The sequence below is a fragment of the Mustela erminea genome, chromosome 13 (genome assembly GCF_009829155.1).
Source record: "Mustela erminea isolate mMusErm1 chromosome 13, mMusErm1.Pri, whole genome shotgun sequence".
NCBI lineage: Eukaryota > Metazoa > Chordata > Mammalia > Carnivora > Mustelidae > Mustela > Mustela erminea.
Window position 1 is genome coordinate 63,200,678 of NC_045626.1, and position 19,287 is coordinate 63,219,964.

At 60.4% G+C, this 19,287-nt stretch overlaps 1 protein-coding gene across 1 annotated transcript; it reads right to left on the bottom strand.

Annotated features, from left to right (window-relative positions):
- Positions 1 to 1,669: 1,669 nt before the first annotated feature.
- Positions 1,670 to 17,700, bottom strand: SCARF2 (scavenger receptor class F member 2). Its single transcript, XM_032310303.1, has 11 exons — positions 17,363 to 17,700; positions 12,420 to 12,478; positions 12,214 to 12,315; positions 11,498 to 12,017; positions 11,155 to 11,373; positions 10,870 to 10,998; positions 10,147 to 10,250; positions 9,951 to 10,068; positions 9,605 to 9,720; positions 8,097 to 8,249; positions 1,670 to 7,338 (listed from the first exon to the last, which is right to left on the bottom strand). Exons 1-11 carry the CDS (start codon positions 17,533 to 17,535, stop codon positions 6,431 to 6,433), a joined length of 2,601 nt encoding a protein of 866 aa, XP_032166194.1. The 5' UTR covers positions 17,536 to 17,700; the 3' UTR covers positions 1,670 to 6,430.
- Between the last annotated feature and the right edge of the window lie 1,587 nt (positions 17,701 to 19,287).

Here is a 19,287-nt window from a genome sequence, read left to right on the forward strand (position 1 = left end):
AAAAAAAAAGAGGGGCGCCTTGGTGGCTCAGTGGGTTAAAGCCTCTGCCTTCGGCTCAGGTCATGATCCCAGGGTCCTGGGATTGAGCCCCACATCGGGCTCTCTGCTCCACGGTGAGCCTGTTTCCACCCCCCTCTCTCTGACTGCCTCTCTGTCTACTTGTGATTTCTGTCTGTCAGATAAATAAATAAATAAATAATCTTAAAAAAAAAAAAATAGTGAGCCCTAACATAAAGCGTGGTCTCTGGGTGTCAGTGTAGGTCTATCATTATAACACATGTCCTGTTTAGTGGGGGATGTTGCTATTGGGGGAGGCTGGGGGGCAGGGAATATATGGGAAATCTCTGTACCTTCTGCTCAGTTTTGCTGTGAACCTAAAACTGCTCTAAAAATTAAAGTCTATTTTTAAAAGAAAGCAAATCAAGGTGGAAAGGAAAACCCTCTGAAATATTTGACCAATAAAATATTAATTTTAATCTATTATGGTATACAGAAAACTGAAGGACTAAGTCTGTACTTCGTCTTTCTATTATTAAACCATGTTCTACCACTTAGCTCTGAACTTGGTCTTGGAAGGCCAAAATGCTGAACATCTAATTCAACATAATTTCTGGCATCCTTGAATTCCTGACTGAATGAAAGTTCCATGGCTGTAAGAAATTATCATTAACTCTAATCAGCTGAACTCTGTCAATAATATTCTTAAGCAAATGCATTGGCTTTTTTTGTTTGTTAATACTGGCATAGTCACAAATAGATGAACATCGAAGTTTTAACTCAAAGTGGAACAGGGGCACGTGGCTGGCCCAGTCAGTGGAGTGTGTGACTCTTGATCTTGGGGTTGTGGGTTTGAGCCCCACATTGGGTGTGATTATTTAAAAATTAAAAAAAATATTTTTAAAAAATGAAGTGGAGTAAAAAGCCACTGGAAGGCACCTGGGAGGCTTAGTAGGTTAAGCATCTGCCTTCTGTGGAGGCCATGATCTTAGGGTTCCAGGGATGGAGCCCCACATCGTGCTCCCTGCTCAGCCAAGAGTCTGATTTTCCCTCTTCCGCTGCCCCTCCCCCTGCCATGCTCTCTTTCACACATACATACATACATACATACATACATAAATACCAAAAGAACTGTGGAACTCTGTCCCCATGAAACAACTCCTTATTCTCCCTTTCTCCAGCCCCTGGCACCACCATATTCTATCTTTATGAATTTGACTACTCTTGGTGCCTCATATAGATTTTATTTATTTATTTGACAGACAGAGATCACAGTTAGGCAGAGAGGCAGGCAGAGAGAGAGGAAGGGAAGCAGGCTTTCTGCTGAGCAGAGAGCCTGATGCAGGGCTTGATCCCAGGACCCTGAGATCATGACCTAAGCCGAAGGCAGAGGCTTTAACCCACTGAGCCACCCAGGTGCCCTAGAATTTCCGTTTTTATTTACTTATTTTTTATGAGGATTTTATTTATTTGACGGAGAGATCACAAGTAGGCAGAGAGACAGACAAAGAGAAAGAGAGAGAGAGAGAGAGAGAAGCAGGCTCCCTGCTGAGCAGAGAGCCCAATGTGGGGCTCAATCCCAAAACCCTGAGATTATGACCTAGGCCAAAGGCAGAGGCCCAACCCACTGAGCCACCCAGGGGCCCCAAGAACTTCCGTTTTTAAAGCCAAATAACTTTCTGTTGTGTGGCTGGAACACGTTTTGTTTATTCACTTATCCATTGATGGACACTCGAGTTGTTCCCACATGTTAACTGTAGTGACACTGACCCCCTTCTTGACTAAACCAGGTGACCTCAGCTCTGCAGCTGCACTCCTCCTACACTGATGTCACCCAAAGATGGACTGTGCCTGATGATGACCCCAAATGTCCCATCCATGCTCCCCTGTGCCCCATCAGATGTCTCCTCCCCCTAAATGTTCTTCCTCCCCGCCCCTCCTCTGCGTAGGCCCTGACCTCTGCAGACACCTTCACCTACTTTTCAACTCTTGCTGTGCCGCCAAGCCTCTACTCTCCTCACCCCACCCTGTCCACTTTTGACCTTTTGGGAGGCATTGCCAAGCATGCGGGCAAGCCTCCCGAAAGCACACTAGCTGCTGGGTGTGTCACAAGCACCTGTTCGCTTACCTCTTCCTATCACAGCCTCTCTGACTGCCCTTAAGAAAACCTTCAAGACAACTCTCTCCATCTACGACTGGCCACATCTCTAAACTGTCTTCCCAGCGGATACAAACGTTTAATTGACTTCGGCTCAAAACAAATAGACAAACAGGAAAGAGTAGCAGAAACAAAACCAACTGGTCAGATCATGAAACGGAAGGAATCTGGCACCCAAAATCAATGAAGTCCTCAAAAAGGAATCAAAATCAAATTCTTGATGTGCTTCCAATGGACCTGAACCCAGAGAGCGTGAGACCAGAGCGGGGGTCCCTTTGGCATCTGGACTGCTGGTCAACAGTGGCACACGAGGGATCCTAAGGTCTCTCCAGTCTGCACCAGTCAGGGCACCAGAACCTCGAGGGTAGGGGGGGAATGTCTTAGACCATGAGAGAGACAATTCCATTCAAGCTACAGCAAGAAGAAGAACGTTCGCTGACCAGGAATGTCCACAGGGAATGGACGGGGCTTGGGTTTTTCTAGAAGCAGGTAGACAAGGGAGTCATGAGGAAGAGTGGGAGGGTGTTGCATGTACAAGGGCAAAGTGGACTTTTAGAGGAAGCCATTTCTCGGAGTACAGAAGGATGGGATTTCTCAAACATCCTTGCTTTTCTGGAGCCGGGGCTCAGTCTGTCCTGATGTTCTGTGTGTCTGATTGTGTGCTTATGTGTTTGCCAGATGTGAGTGGGTCTCATATCTGTTTCTAGAGGAGCGGGTTTTTGTGCATGAGTGTTTGTGTGTCTGTGTGTGTGGTGTCTAGTTGGGGCTGAGGGGCTATGGATGGCTGTTAGAGGCTCTCTGTCTACTCCCGTGTTTCTGTTTGCTGTCGGGTGTGCGTTTTTCTTGGTGGGTCTGTCTCTGTGTTTGCCGGTATCTAGTGATGTGTGTGTTTATAAGGTGTACCTCTCATTGGTTGTGTGAGTTGCGTGTGTGAATGCATGTGTGTTGCAATTTGTGTGTGTGTCACCGTGTTTCTGTTTGGTGGTGGTGTGTGTGTCTGTGTCTTGGCACGCGTCCCCCTGGGTGTTGCTTGTGGAGGGTGTATGCCATTGCTGAGGGAGTGTCTCTCGGTGCTTCTGTGGATCTGGCGGTGTGTGTCTCTCTCAACGCTTCCATAAGTTGGTGGCGAGTGTTTTGGTGTTACAGGGTTGTGTGCCTGGTAGTTTCTTAGGATGTATGTGTGAGTTGCGGTGTCTCTGTCTTGGTGCTCCCGTTTCTCATGGTGTATACATTGTGGACTGAGTCTCTTTCTACTTCTGTGCCTTGGCTGGATTTCATGGTTGGGACTTCCAGGGGGAGTGTGCTTTCTTGTCTTCCTGTGGGCTGTGTGTGTGTCTGTGTGTGTGTGTGTGTACTGGCAGATGAATGTCTCTCTGTTTCTTCGGGTCTTGCTGTGTGTGCATATGTGTCACGGTGCGCGTGTTTGTCTTGGTATTTGTGTGTGTGTGGCGGGGTATGTGTTTGTAGCTTGGTCTCTCTGTGATGTGAACTGCGTCCCCGTCTGAAACCCAGCCTGGCTCGGGCCTGCTCCAGACCCACATTCCTCCCGCTCCTTTGTGCTCTGTGCTACAAAAAATATTTGCGTTTTCCACGACTCATAATTTTTCCTCCTCAATCGCTACCAGATGTGGGTCCTGTGGTCCCCATCCCCATGGCAACAGAGGTTCCAGCAGCCGCGGTTCCCTTCTGTGGCGCCTTCCTTGGAAGCTGGCACTGCCGGCAGGCCTGAGGGGGTGGGGAGGAAACGTCTGTGTGTGTGTGTGTGTGTTGGGGGGGGGCGGTTTGTTGAGGGGTCCTGGCAGTTGTCTCCCCCAGCGGCTACTGGGATCATCCTGGTAACTTTCTTGGCCTGGTTCCTGCCTGGCCTCCAGGCCACAGCATCCTGCCCGCAGTGGGGGCGGGTGGCAGAGGCTGGCTGCTGTATGGGGGATGACCCTTCTCTGTGAGGCACCCACTCTGAGGGGCTCCCATCTTGGGCCCCTGGAGGGTTTCTGGCCCCAGGAAAGACCCCATCTATGTGACCACTCAGGTCACCCCCACACTGTGCTGACCCAGACTGCTGGGAGGGGGAGGGCTAAGAGCTACGTTTTGGGGGCCAGGGAGTATCAACATGGGCTTCCCTGGGGAGTAGGGGGTACAGAGCAAGACTGTGGCCTCAACCACGGCACCACCCTCCCCCACCATCCTAGGTCACTGCTCTGCGTTTGCTGGGCCCAGCTGGGCATCAGTCCCTCCTGGGCAACCTTAAGCCCGTGTTCTCAACCCCAGCAGCAATAGAGGCAGCCAGCCACAGGGCCACGGCTGGGAGGGTGCCTGGCTGGCCAGAGGGAAGCCTGTGTTCCATGTGCAGCCCGACCAGGCCAAATGCCGGGACGATGTCCATGCAAGCCACATCAGATGTCCCGCCCATGGCATGAGGCCATCTCCACTCAGGTGGCTGAGCCACTGTATGGGTCACTGAAGTTGACATTAGTGTGGTATCTGGCCAGAAGTCAAGAGACTTGAAGGGCAAGATCCCTGAGCTGCCAGCGTGGTCAGACCCTATGCTACGCTGGGGGTTGCAGGGGAGGGGGCCAGGGGGGCTGGGGAGATGATTGGAGGATCTTGGCAGAATCTCCGGATTGAAACTGCTGGGCATCCAGATGGAAAGAGACCTGCTGGGCAGAGGCAGGGGGATGGGAGGAACCCAGATGGACAGTAGTCAATGGGTACCCTAGAAAGATAAGGCTTTGTAGCCCAGGAAGGTCACTTGGGAGACCTGCTGGAGGGCCAGAAGCCATGAAGACCCTGGGGGTGAGGGCGTGCAAATGGTCACAGATAGAAGGCTGGGCCAGAGTAGGGACTGCCTGCCAGGCCAGCTAGGGCTCGGGGCCAGGCATGCTCCCTCCTCTCTTCCCCCGCCCCCTCAGCCTCCCTCAGCCCGGCGGGGAGGGCGGGTGAGAGTTTCCGGCTGAGGACAAGGAGCCCATTGAGGCAGACAGCGGGGCTCTGTGCAGGGCCAGACCATCTTGTTTGTGCCTGAGGAAACTGGCTGGAGCTGTGCCTGTGGCCCACTGCCCCCTGGCCCTAGCCTCTGACCTGCATCAGCCACACCAAACGCTCGGAGCCCCCAAGTGTAATAGCAGTGGCCCGCGGGAGAAACACAGGTCAGAAGCAGCCCCAGACACAATGTCCCTGTAGCCAAGGGACTCCACCCTGTCTGTTCTGGCCCATCCTTCCTCCTGGGCTGCCGGTGGAGAATGGGCCGAGGTGGGTGCCTAGTAAAGCTGATAAATAAATGATGGGCCGATGGACACAACCCGCCTCCAGCGCGGTCCCAAGAGCCCCACACCTGGGCTTCCAGGTTCTGCTTAGGTAGAGGACTCTGGTGTGTGAGCGCCCACTGGAAGAGGTGACAGGAATTCTTGGAGGGAAGATCCTTCCTTGCCCGTGAAAGGGCAGATTGGAAGCAAGCAAAGCACAAGAGGGGGAAAAAAAAAAAAAGGCACTTTAATAAGAAAGCTTTGGCCAAGCCCCTGCCGGGAGGAGCCCATCCTGGGGCACCCGGATGGGGCCAGAGCAGCCCTACCGGGGGCCTATAAATACATCTCCTCAGACCACTGGAGTCGCCCCTCGGATTCCCGCGGCATGTGGGGCGGTGGGAGGCCATCAAAACCAGCTCGACAGCTGAGGGGCCAGGGCTAGGGAGGCTGGGGTTGGGGGCACAGGGAGGGGAAGTGGGAGGGGGGACAGGCCGGGCCCAGGGGACGCTGAGCCCCCTGAGGAGCAGAGACCAGCCCTCCTCCCCAGGCTCCAGTCAACCAGATGCCCTGGGGCCTGGCCAGTGCAAGTAGCCTTCGGCTACCGTCAAGGAAAGAGGCCTCTAGCCAGAGGCACCAGGCCCTGGCCAATGAGAGGCAGCCGAGGAAGAAGTGCTTCTGGCCTCAACCAATGAGAAGGTACCCCAGCACAAGTGCACTCTGGGCCAGTTCTTACTGGTCTCTCGGCCTTCGAGACCCTGGGTAGTCGGAGCTCTCGGCCAGTGGGAAGGGAGTCGCCTGCTAAGCGCCTGTCAGGACTCAAAGAATGGAATGGGGTCTTCCCGCCAATTGAGGAGCCGCCGCTGGAGCCTGAGCCAATGAGACGCAGCCTCCCGCCAGGCTGCTCCCCGCGAGGTCCCGGGAGGCCGCCGTGGCCGGGGCGCCGCGGGGCTCGTCGGGCGGGCGCGGAACGCGGGGTGGCAAGCAGCGCTGCTAAGCCTGGGGGACCTGCGGGCGCGGCCGGGGCCGTCGCCTGCTACAGGGTGGGCGCGCCCGCCCTGCCCAGCTCGCCTGCCGCTTCCCGGCTCTTCTTACGCGGCGGCTTCTGGATGGGGGTCTTTTTCCGGGGGGTGTCGGGCGCGGGCACGGCGGCCGCCACCTTCTCGGGCCCCGCGGCCTCGGGCGCAGGGGACGCGCGGGCCGGCGAGGCAGGCAGCACCGAGCGCTTGGCTTTCTGTGGCGGCGCCGGCTTCTCTCGCGGACCCTGCGCGCCGGGAGCCCCTTCGGCGCGGCCCAGGCTGCGAGTCTTGTCGCGCAGCTCCGCGGCGAGCATGGAGGCGGCCTCGGGCGCGCTGCGCGGGGGACTGCCAGCGTCCGTGGGCTCCGAGAGGCCAGGGCCGCGACCCCGCGCCCGAGCCCTAGGCGGCGAGGGGGAGGCGAGGGCTGACCCCTCCTCCGCCAGCCCCGGGGGCCGTGGCGTGGGGTCACGGGCCCTGGGGCTGCCGGGCTCCTCCGGCCGCGCCGACGTGTCACTGGGCGTCCGTTTCCTCTTGCTGGGACTGGGCGCGGCCTCGGGTCCCGAGAGTGGCGGTGAGGGCGCACGGGCAGCAGCAGCGGCGCCGTGCTTGCCGTGGATCCAGGACACCTTGGGCTTGGTGGCAGGGTCGGGTGGAGGCGGCTTCCTGCGCTCGGGAGACGGCGAAAGCGACAGGCCCCCCGCTTCGCCCCGGGCCCGGGCCGGCCGGGCCTCGCGCCGAGCCACCCGCGCATACAGCGCCCCGCCAGGCCCTTCCACGCTCGACGCTGACCGCTCGCTGTCAGAGGACGCGGGGAGGGGAGTCGCCTCCTCTGCGGACGTCGGTGTGGTCACCGGCGCCGGGGATGACGCCAGCGCCTCGGTAGGGCCCGTGGGGGCCTCCGCGTCCCGGCTCTCGGTTGTGGTCTCTGACGAAGGAAGAAGAGCTGACGGTCAGGGCCTCTTCAGGGAGCTCAAAGTCCAGCCTTACGGCAAAACCCTCACCTTCCTCCTCCTCTTCCCCACCCCAAATGATGCTCGGTTGCCCTGGCATCTATACAAGCTTTCAAAAGTCATACCAACCACAAACTTAGTTCTGAGCCCCCAGGGTGTGCTGCTGAGTGCTGAGGGGTAAGGGGGAACATTCCTGGGGCTGAAGCCACAACCTTGGCCTGGCCTCATACCCCTCCCCCACCACATTCCCAACCTGGGGGCCGCATCATCAAATATGACCCTGGAACACCTCCAATGGGATTCATTATTCTTCATTAAGAGATAAGGGCTTTTAAGGTTCAGTGAGTTTAGTCACCTGCCCAAGGTCACCCAGAGGGATAGCCAGGGGAGAAGAGAAGCCACAGCCAGAAAACCAGCCAGTCAGGCTCCTTCCAGATGACTGTGGGCCAAAACTTCAGGCAAAAGTGTGCCCCATATCCCATAGGCCATCAGCTCCTATCACCTTTGCCATCTCTGACCCAGGCCCAGAAACTCCTCTAGGGATGGCCTCCCCAAGAAGTGACTCTGGGCTGTGGCTAGAGACAGGAGAGCCCACCCACCTCCCCAGACCCTAGCCCAGTATAGCTCTGAGCAGCACAGAACCCCACTCAGTAGTCTCAGCCAGAGCACGGAGATCTTTTCAACTGGAACATTTCACTTGCCTGGAGGGAGGCCCAAGGAGAGCCGTACTCACCCTCATGGGGTACGCAGTACACCGGGCCTTCATCAGTGGTGTCAAAGGAGGAGAAGGAAGCCCGGGAGGACCATGATGGCGAGGGCTGCTCCAGCCCTGACGGTGGCTCCAAGAAGCTACAGTTGAGTGTATTATCCAGGTCGTGATGGGCCACTGGGAAAGGAGGGAGGCACAGCTGCCAGGGGTCCCCACCCTGTCCCAGCCTGCACCCTCACTAGCCCTCAACAAATGCTGGAATAACTAAGACCAGCCCTACCCTAAGACTGGGGGTGGAACAGGCAATTCAACAGGCAGAGGGACACTAGACCAGGATGGGAGAATGGTGGAGGTGGGCTAGTAAAAAAAAAAAGAAGGGGGAACAACGTAGTCAATGGTGCCAGGCTAGTGTGTGCAGCCAGGCAACTGAACAAGGATGGGCTGAAGTGTTGGAAATAGAGGGCCAGAGAGAAACCCTGCCTGGGACAGATCATCAGGGCCTCTGAGCCATGTTTAGACCCTGCCCTGTAGGACCCAGAAAACCTCAAAGCACTTTTCCAGCCCAAATGTGCAGTGGCAAGGCCCCCCTTGGCTCAGCCCATCTCAGCAGGCTGAACCCTCAGGCCTAGCCTCCATGAACACAGACCCCCACAAAGGAGGAATCTCAGAGGCTGGCTGGCCTGTCCCCTTTTATGGTTGGGATGTGGGGTCCAGCCCCCACACTTTTGTCCATAGATCCCACTCTGCTGAGTGGGCCAAGGAGTTTTCTCAGCTGTCTCCATCTTTTTTTTTCCCAACAGAGAGAGAGAGCACAAGCAGGGAGAGCAGCAGGCAGAGGGAAGGGAGAAGCAGGCTCCTTGTTGAGCAGAGAGCCAATGATTCCAGGACCCCAGGATCATGACCTGGGTGGAAAGCAGACACTTAACTGGCTCCCCAGCTAGTTCCATCTTTACCTCTCAGGAGATGAGACTCCCCTTCATCATCAGAAACAAGATGAAGAGGGAGAGTCCACTCCTGGTCTGGATCAGTGCAGAAAGAGGGAGAGAAGCACCTCCCTCCCATCTGGAGACCTGACCAGGGTGCAGGAGCCAAGGAACCAGCCTGCCCATCATCCAGAAAGCACTGCAGGGGATCCAGGCGGCGGGGGTGGGGGGGTGCTCCTAGTAGCAGGGTTTCCATGTACAGTTCCCACCTACCACCGCCGACGCCGCCGCCGCCGCCCCCCACCCCCAGCCGGCGTTCACCTGCAGCTACCCACCAGGATTTACAGTGCACTCCTACAGATCGAAGGGGCTTTGCCCACCAGGATGTCTCCACGCTCCAGATGCAATCACTCCCACCCACGGAAACAGGCCCAAACCTTCTCCCCACACCTGCCTCTACACCTGGGACTCCCGCCTTCCTCCCCCGGCTCGCCGGCATCAGAAGCCCCTCTTTGCGTCCCTCCCCAGCCCACCCACATCAGCACCCAAGGCCCCATATGTCCTGCATCGGGAGGTGCTCCCCCAGAGACCCCGTGCCGATATCCTTACCTACGACCTTGGGCAGCTTCTGCCTCCGGAGCGGGATCCGTGGCAGCTTCATGCTGATGCGGCTGAAGCGACCGCACAGTCGCTGCGGCGCCTTCTTCCTCCCGAGCGTGAGCTCCCTGCGGGGGCGGGGCCAGAGTAAGGGGGCGGGGCCAGAGTAAGGGGGCGGGGCCAGGATGGGACTGTGGGACCTCTGCGGGAGCCCTGACTCAGGAAGGGCGGGGCCTGGGCTAAAGTTAGGCTTGCCACACTCCGGGGCGGGGTGGGGCGGGGTCCTGGAGGAGGGCGCGCGGCGCCACCGACAGGGTGCGGCCCGAACTCAGGAGAGCGGGACCGCTTCTGTCCTCACCGGCGCGCCGGGTCCTTGCCGCGGCAGGCGCAGCAGCAGCCGAGCAGCGAGAGCAGCAGGCCGAGGAGCAGAGCAAGCAACGCACCCGCTCCCATCACGCCCTTGCGCTGGTTGGTCTCTGTGGGAAGGCACCGGGGTCAACGCGGTTGCCGACACCCCTGGCATCCCCCTCAACGGGATGCCCCCCACGACTCACCTAAGCGGCAGGCACCAGTGACTGGGTCGCACGAGTCCTCGTGGCAACTGCAGGCCTGGGCGCAGTCCACGCCGTGAAGCCCAGGCGGGCATGTCAGGTTACAGCTATGGGCGCACGGGGTCAGGGAGGGCCACAGCAGCCCTCCGTGATGCCCCTCGCCCTCGCCCCTGCCGCCAGCCAGCCCCGGTCCCAGAACCGAGCTCTCCACCTCTATTCTCTAGGGTTCTCTAGGGTTTGATGCCCACCACCACCACCGGGCATATACTGGATGATCAGTGTTTTGGAAAAGAATGTGCAACAGCACAACCAGTAGGATGGGATCCGGGGGACAGGACCTGGGGTCACTCGGCCTCAGCGTCCATTTCTGGGGCTGACTCTTGGGTGGGTGAGAAGACGGGCTGCCAGACCACTCATGACTGTAAGTGGAGGTCTCTGCACTTTCTGCACTAGCTGGGGGTCACCTCAACCCTGCCGTCCTCCGAAGCCCACTGACCACAGGCTGAACTGGTTGCCAGATCCCGCCAAACGAGCCGGCTCCACACCACGGCAAGAAACTGCCCCCAAAGAGCCTGAGGGCTCTCCCTTGCTGCGGTAAGAGGACCTGGGCTGAAGGGCAAGCCTGGGTCTCAACCAGTCGGCCACCATTAGCAGCACCTGGGGATCTGGCTGGATCCCTGGGACGTGTACTAACTCCTAACACCCAAAGGGGTCTCTGGCACTCACTGGGGCCCGTGGACGCCGGGGCTGCACAGGCAACGCCCCGACTGGAAGTCGCAGTGGCCGCTGCCGCAGTCGGCGCACACAAATGCACAGTCCTCGCCGTAAGTGCCATTGCTGCACTTGGTCTCGCACCTCGGAAACGCGGAGGAGGGGGAATCAGCGGAAATGGGGGCAAACGAACCCAAAGCTCCTAGTGCCCTCCGCGGACAGCATTCGGGGATTGGCCGGGCGTTCGGGGAAGGGGAGCTGCATGCCTGGGACACATTCGGGCACGGGCGGGTTGCTCACCGGTCGCCGATCCAGCCCGCGTTGCAGCGCGTGCATTTGCCAGTGACGTGGTTGCAGGCATGCCCGTCGCGGCAGGGCGGGCAGCGGTGGCTGCAGCCCTCGCCATAGAAGCCGGTGGCGCACGGCTGGTCGCACTTGGTGCCGTTCCAGCCGGGCTCACAAGTCAGGCAGCGGCCCTCGGCCACCGTGCAAGGCTGCTGGCCTTTGCACTGGCCGCATCTGGGGAAGGGGCGGAAGGCTAGGCGGGGCCCAGAGCCGCCTCACCCGTCCAGCCCCTGCTTCGGCGCCTCTCCCCGCCCCCCTCGCTCCCCCCAGTCTTCCCAGGTCGGGGGCCCGCGCTTACCGGCGGCGGCAGCCCAGGCCGTAGAAGCCGGCTGGGCACGGCTCCCGGCAGTATTTGCCCCGGTAGCCCGGCTCGCAGGCGCACGTGCCGTCCACAGGGTGGCAGCGGCCGCGAAAGCACTGGCAGTAGCGCTCGCAGCGCGCGCCAAACGTGCGCTCGCGACACTGGCAGCGGCCGCTCTGTTGCTCGCACGGCGACGTGTTGCAGGCGCACTGATTGTTGCAGCTGCGGCCCCACCAGCCTGCGTGGCACAGGCACGCGCCCGTCTGTGGGTCACAGCGCGACGTGGCGCTGCAGTAGCATGCGCTGGCGCACTGCGCGCCCCACCAGCCGGGCTCACAGCGACACGCGCCGCTCCGCGGGTGGCACACGCCATGCTGGCACTGGCACGCATGCTCGCAGCGTGCGCCCCAGCGCCGCGCGTGACACGTACACTGGCCTGTCACGTCCTCGCACTGCCCATGCGGGTGGCAGATACACAGCTCTTTGCAGTCGGGGCCCCAGAACTGGCGCGGGCACTCTGCAGGGGCGGGCAGAGAAGGGTGTCAGGCCAGGATGCTGGCGAGGGAGAGAGGATCCCGTCAGAGCCTTTCCCCAGTCCTGCTCTCCGCCTTTTGGGGCCCCTCCCCCATGCTGGATCCCGTCTCCGGGTCAGATCCCTCCCCATTCAACGGCCCCGCCCCACTGCCCAGCCCCCACCCGGGTCCTCTGCTCACTCGTGTCGCAGTTGGCACCAAAGTAGCCATGGCGGCAGCGGCACTCGCCCGGGCGCACGCACACTTCGTTCTCCGAGCACGTGGAGTTGCCCTCGCACACCGCTGCGGGCAAGAGGGGCCTGAGCTGCCGCGTGCCCTGCCCCCACACTGTTCCCTCCTCTCCGTGTCTCTGCCCGCTGCCCAGGTCCCCAGGGTGCCCCACTCACCGACCCCACACTCGTCGCCCTGCTGCCTCCAGCCAGCGCAGCACGCAGGCTCCTGGGAGCTGCAGGCAGAGAAAGGACTCCTGAGCCCTAGCTCCAAGCCCCTGTCCCTGCTAGGACTCCCCGGCAGCCTCCTCCCCACCCCCCACAGGAGGTGGTTATGGAGGCCCTGCCACACCAGGCACTGATGGAAGTTCAGGAGACTCCCAGCAAAGAAGACAAACTCCAGCCCTGCGGAGCAGACACTGGGAGGCAGCAGAGGACACACCACTGAGGGATCTAACCTCCAAGAACTTCTCAGCCCCCTCTAGGAGGGGTCTTCCCTCCCCTCCCCAATCCACCAAACTCCTCTGTGACACCACCCCTCCCCAACTAGGCCTGAGGAAAGAGCCCAGGTGTCTCAGAAGGGACTGGGGAGAGATCCATGAGTCTCCAGGAGCTGCTTAAAGGTGGCATTGGTGGTGGTGGGGACCCTGCCAGATGGGTGTCAGGATCTAGATGTGACATGACCTGGCCAGCAGGGACAGGTAGAGCCAGAGGGCACATATGGGTACCCAGTTGGCACGATGGGCAGCCTCTGATAGAGGTGTCCATTCGGTGGAGGGGCAGGGCACACCCAGGGAGTCCTTCATGACAGCAAGGAAAGCAAAACGTGAGGGGTCCAGCGCACCAGGGCAAGACTTGGGACGGAGGGAGGAGATTAGAACACCCACTTATGTGTGTGAAAAATCTAGTTTTAATTTTATTTGGTTTTACAAGGTACGTCGTGTTATCTCTGCAGGAGGTAAATAACTTATGACTCTTGCATTTCAGGGTAGTATTTGTGCCCAAATTCTGGGCACAAAAGTCTGCAGGCCCTGTCAGAGTGGTGCCTACCACTGGAGAGTGTGTGCGGGGCCGGGGGAGCCAGTGGTTTGAGATGGAGTGTGCCCGGATTTGGGGAGCAAAGGAGCCTGAGAAGGAAGAGACAGACACTCAGGCTGCAGATTCATGGGTCCCGTCAGACCTAGAACTTCGCCCAGATCCTAAAGGCTCATAGCAGCCATTCATGGTTCAAAGGAAAAGGCATGTGTTCCTTCAGAAGGGTCTGATCTGAACACCTGAATGTGGTGTTGGAAGGATGTTGGAAAGAGGCCTGAGACCCTGGTGGGTGGAACTGACTGGGAAGGGAAAGACTGTAGGTGCCCATATCATGCCCCTCAAAATGCCACCCGCCCGGCCCCCCAGCCCCCAGGAGAGAGCATCACCACACCCTGCATGGGCCCCACCCAAACAGTTTGATTCTCCTTCAGGCCAAAGATGAGGAACCTAGGGAACAGGACCCATGAAATTCTGAACTGCAAGAGGGTGGACCCATCTTCTTTTCTACAAATCAAACAGGAAACCAGGCGCGAGAATACAAAGCAGGCTTGGCCCCCACCGTGGATTCCAGCCACCGGACTCGTGGGTGCCGATCTGAGGGTAGAGCCAGATCTGCCAGCCTATCACCCTCCCGCCCTTTCTGTCTGTTCTGAACCCAGGTCTCTGCGTGGAGAGCCTCTGCTGCTGTCCCTCCTGTAGGCAGTCTTGCCAGATGGCCAGCTGGGATGATCCTAGAAGCACTGACCACTTTCTGCCCTGGCCACATGGCTCTGTGGTTGGGCGTCTGCTTTTAGGGCCCCACAAAGTTGGATTTGATTCCTGTGTGACTTTGGGCCCAGAACTTAACCTCTTTGACTTTCAGACTCCTTGTTTGTAGAATGGGGTCCAAGGGTTTGGAGGGAGTATTAAGAAAGCGAAGATGTCAAGTGTTTGGCTCGAACTAAGAGCTCAGCCCAAGGCTATACCCTGCTCTCCAGCCCATGCTGTGCAGATTCCCTGGTCCCACCTCCCCGCCAGCATGGCTGGCACCTAGGCCCCACCCAGCAGAGCAAACACCCTCTACCCTGGGCAGGACGGAACACACGTGGGTTCAACAAGAACACGAGGATGAGACTGTGGGACGGCTGCCTTTCCTTCTGGGAGGGCTGGCAGAGGGGGCCAGGCTGGGGTCGCAAGCCTACCCTCTGCCTACCCAGAAGTAGATGAGGAGAAAAATGGCCTGGCCCAGGGGACATTTCCCACACTTGAGCTCTAAGTTAGCTCTCAGTTAGCAAGACCCAGGGGAGCCAAACCACAGGCTGGGCCAGGCCCCTTAGCAAGCATGCCTTGCTTTGGGCTGTCCCCTCTAAAGATCATTGTCATTGTGAACACAACTGCCCTGATTCAAACCGTGTGACCTTGAACCTGACCATGCCAATGCAGCAAAGCAGCCTGGGAGAACTGCTCACTGTGCCAAAGTCCCCATTCTCTCTCCGATCCAGCCCAGAGGCCCCCGGCCTACCATGCCACTTGGGATCCCATACTTCCCTGTTCTCCTCCTTCACCCCTGCCCCTGGACACCCCTCCTCTGGTTTCTGTCCCCCTCCTTGGCTCTGTCGTCTCCTCTCCTCTTGCCACTCCATCAGGAAGCTCCCCAGGGCCCATCTAAATGAGGAGCTGAAAATGCTCAGGGCCCCGCAGTGGGGCCCACCTCCTCAGCCTGAATGCCTAGCCTCCCCCACCTGTAGCCTTCAGCATCTCAGGGAATGCCATCCTTCCAGGCTGGGAGCCTGAAACCCCAGAGGCCTCAGCTCTGGCGTGACGGAGACAGCACACACCTGATTCATGGAGAAACAAGCACCCTGCTTTCCAAACTGGATCTAGGATGGGACGAACCACTTCTTGGACTACTCTGCCCCAGCCTTGTGAGAGCCACCCTCATTCTGCCTGGTTTTCTCCTGACTGACTTCCTACCTGGTTCCTCCTTTTACCTTCCTGAGCCAAGTTCATCTGCCACCTGGCAGCCAAGCCTATTCAGATCCCACCCCTCCTCTGTGCATGGGTTCCCATGGCCCTCAGAGCAGTGGGCAGGCCGGCTCTCATTCTTTGGCCTCTCCTCCACCATCCCTCTCCCAGGCTCTGCCCGGGCCCCAGGGCTCTTTTCTGGGCTTCCAGAAGCCCTTGGCACTTAGAGCCTTGCCCCCAGACACCGAAGGGCTCCACCTTCCCTCCTTCAGATTTCTGCCCACTCACCACCCCTCAGTGGGTCTCCCCAGATCACTCTAAAGGATACAGCATTCCCCAACTGAACCCCTCCTCTGCAGCACTCGGAATGTCAGATGACTTGCTGTAAGTCTCTTCCATTGTGGGGACAGCAGTATTCGTCTCAGCTGCTGTTATGGCTGCACCAACCACAGGCCTGGCACACACATAGGAGGTGCATGGGATTTCACGGGCTAAGTGTATGTTCCCCTCTTCGGTTCTCCTGCCATTGGGGAAAGGAACCCCTGGAGATGGCCTGGACCCTGGGTGGGCGGTGGCCAGAGGTGGCTGTCCTTCCCATAAACCAGCTCGCCACTCCATGAGTGGGGTGCCACAGCAACAACCCCATTTGACAGAGGCAGAGACAGGCCCAGAGAGGTTAAGCGACTTGTCCTGGTCCGCACGGGTGGGGAGAAGTGACACCAGGATCGGAAACCCAAAGGCGGTGTCTGGGGTGCTGAAACAGGCCGCCTCGTGGGGATGTGCCCGGGCAACCGGACGCGGGAGCGAAGGGTTCAGGCTCCCGACAGCTCGAGCCTGTTGCCACCGGATCCCCCAGCACGGAGCCCCATCGGGGAAGGAGGGCTGAGGCAGAGAGACAGGGCCCGCAGCGATCGCGCCCTCCCCCTCTCCAGGCACGGCCCCGCCCGCCACTGCCACTGCATTCCTGGGGCCGGGGAGGCCCGGGAGGCGGCGGCGGCGTCGATGTGAAGCAGATGGCGGGCCAGGCCGTCCCCCGCCCCGGAGGCGGGGCTCGCAGTGGGGAGGGGTCTGCGCGCCTCGGGATCCGAGCTCGGAAACCCCGCGCGGCCCCTCGCAGCCCCTTGTCTGCGGCGACCGCCAAGCCCCCGGACGCGGCCTCCCAGGGCCCTGCGGCTCAGGACGCCCCGACGGGACGCAGCCTGGGGCCCTGTGGCCGCCTCTCCAGCTTCCCGCCCGCCCGGCGCCCCGCCCGCCCCCACCGCCCGGGCTTGAGCCAAGGCACCCCCACAGGCCGGCTCCTTGGCCCCGGGTGGAGATGCCCGTGACCTCGCTGTGGCCTCTGACAGGCCGACCAAGTCCTCGGACCCCTGCGCCCACTCCTAGCGTCCTGTCTTCCACTCTTTTCCCTCCGCGCAAGGTCTTCGGCCCGCCGCTCTCCGACCCAGTCTGCCCACTGCCTGTCCCACGCTGGCTTCCCCAGCCGGCACCTCGTGGAGTCCCACGTCTGCGTGGCCCCTCCGAGCACCCAGTATCCCCACTCGGGATTTCCATATCTGTCGGACCCCAGTGCATGTCATTGTCCTCTCGAATCCTGCTTCTGGTCCACTCTGAGCGCAGGCTCCTCAGTGCCCACCTCTATCACCACCCTCTTCCCACCCGCGCCTATCTCTAAGACACAAATTCTTCTTTCCGAGTCCCGCCAGCCTCAAGATTTGCCGGCTCCCACCTCTCAGGAGCTCTACTCCATCTCCACTTGACTCTCACCCTCCCTGCCGGCTGGAACCACACTCGCGCCCGGGGCCTTTGCAAATACCCTTCCATCAGCTTGGAATGCCCTTACCCAACTTCTCCCTACGCCTTCTCAACCAGCCCAAGCGCTCCTTTTTCTAGGTCTGAACTCTCAGACACGGTATGTCACCTCGGGGTGCCCACTGCACTCCGTTCTCTCCTCGGCTGACTTCGCGTCTGGGGTATCCTCGGATGCACCGTCGTGGCCCGGCGCCCAGGCTCGGCCTGGAGACGAATCGGCGAGGGCGGCGGAAAGGACTAGAGCGTTTAGCTTAGGAAAGCCCCGGACGCCCCCTTCCCTCGGCCCCTAACGTCCCCCTCGGCCCCTTCTCCCAGCCAGGCCGGGCTCCTACCCGGGCGCGCGGCACACGTTGCGGCCGCGCGGGTTCAGCTCCTGGGGTGCCGCGGAGCCGGGCAGCAGCCAGAGCAGCAGCAGCAGCAGCGGCGGCGGCAGCAGCGGCGACGGCAGCTTCCCGGCATCCCGGCGCCGCGCCGGCCCGGCCCCCCGGGGCCCTGCGCCCTCCATGAGGCGCGGGGCAGGCGCGGGGCGGGCGCGGGCGCGGGTGCGGCCGCAGCAAGAGCGGCCGGAAGCGGAGTGCGCTGCCGGGCGGGGGGCGGCAGGAGGGGCGCCGGGCCGGGCAGGAAATTCCACATCGGCTCCCTGATCCCGGGCCAGCCGCGGCCGGCCAGGCGGCAGCGCCCGCCCCGCGCGCCAGACCCCACCCTCCGGCCCCGCCACCGCCCCTCCGCGCGGCCCCCGCCCCCACGCGGCCGCTCGCAAACTTGGGGGCGAACTTGGAGTAGGCCCGCGGAGTTTTGGGAGAGGGAGGGGCCGGGGCGAGAGGGAGGGGCCGCGGCGGTCCCGCCCAAGGAATCCCCTGCCCCCGAGCCTTTCCCCTGCCTTTCCAGACACCCACCAGAGAAGTCACCCCCGCGCGCTCAATGCGCGGCCAGGCCCGGGGCGGGAAAGAGGGTGGGGGACGAGAACGCGACGCCCCAAAGCTCCTCCGGCCTCGGAACTGGCCGGGGAAGAGCGGTCCGAAGACGCCCCAGATCAAGGCCGCAAACCGGCCTCCGCTGCCCCCAGCGAAGCCCTCGCCCTTGTAGAGCTGGGCTGTGGTGTTGGCTCCTCGGGCTCACTTGGGTGCAGTCAAAGCCTGCAGAAGACAGAATGCTTGAGACCTATGGGTCGCCTCGGGCTGCACCTGAGACCTCGGCAAAGGGTGTCTCCGCAGAAGGTAGAACAGCCCACCAGTGGGCTGTTCGTGGAGGGAAATGCAGATGGGGGCAAAGACAGAGGAGGAGGGAGTACTCCAGGACTGAGAGACCCTGCAATCCTCCTCCAGTGGTGAAAGGGGAGTTTGGGAGAGACATTCTACTTGAGAAGGCTGTTGGATCACCAGAGGTAAAAGTCCAGAAGGTGGAGGCTTGGGGGATCCTGCCTCAGGAAGAGTGGGGTGACAGCATAGAGCAGCGCAGGGGCAGTGGGGGCAGGGGAGCAATGTGGAGAGGAACAGGGCAAAAGGGGACCGGGAGGAAGAACTCTGGGCCTGGGGAGCCGAGGAGTTGGCAGTGGTCTGGGACACAGACCCGATCCCAGAGACCATGGAGCGGGAAAAGGTGGGTAGGCTGGGGTATGGAACAAAAGGGGGAGCATCCAGATCCCAGCAAAGATGAGCTTGTCTTTTGCAGACTTGGGAGTTGGTGGGAAGACCTTGCAGGGAGAGGGCACCTGCGCTCTCTTGGAGAACAGACTGCAGACTCCTCAGAGGACGGAGAGGTGGTGTCCTTCCTCAGTCACGTGGAGGTGGTCAGAGTGGAAGGGGGGCTGATGGAGGGACTTGGAATAACAGCCACTGAAAAGCCCAAGGCTGTGGACACCACCAGACTGGCTGGGCCAGAAGCCTGTCCAGAGTAGGCTGGTGGAGGAAAGGAGAACAGGGAACTTCGGAGGTGAGGGCCCCTCCGTCAGCCATGCTGGTGCAGGACGGAGGTCAGCGGCAGGCAACAGCTGGGTGGACTGGAAGGGGAAGTTGATGGGGTGCCTGGGTGGCTCAGTGGGTTAAAGCCTCTGCCTTCCGCTCGGAAGGGGAAGTTGAACCCCTGAGATCACAAATGCAAACACTTCTGGGGGACAAGTAAACAGGCGAGCCACTTGTGGGCAGCTCTGCCTGGGCACGGCCCCGACACAGCCCAGGCTCTCCCAGCCTAGGAGGCCCCTTTCAAGAGGCCCCCCCTTAGACTGCCACCAAGAGGGGCCAAAAGAGGTCCATGTGGC

Bases quoted from the DNA above. Each gene is read 5' to 3' on its own strand.
- SCARF2 (XM_032310303.1), bottom strand. From the start codon at position 17,535: ATGGAGGGCGCAGGGCCCCGGGGGGCCGGGCCGGCGCGGCGCCGGGAT. The intron at 10,251-10,869 runs GTGAGTGCCAGA...GTGCGCCCATAG, and splicing joins CCCGGCGTCCACGGGCCCCA to CTGTAACCTGACATGCCCGC. The intron at 7,339-8,096 runs GTGAGTACGGCT...TTCCTTCGTCAG, and splicing joins GTACTGCGTACCCCATGAGG to AGACCACAACCGAGAGCCGG.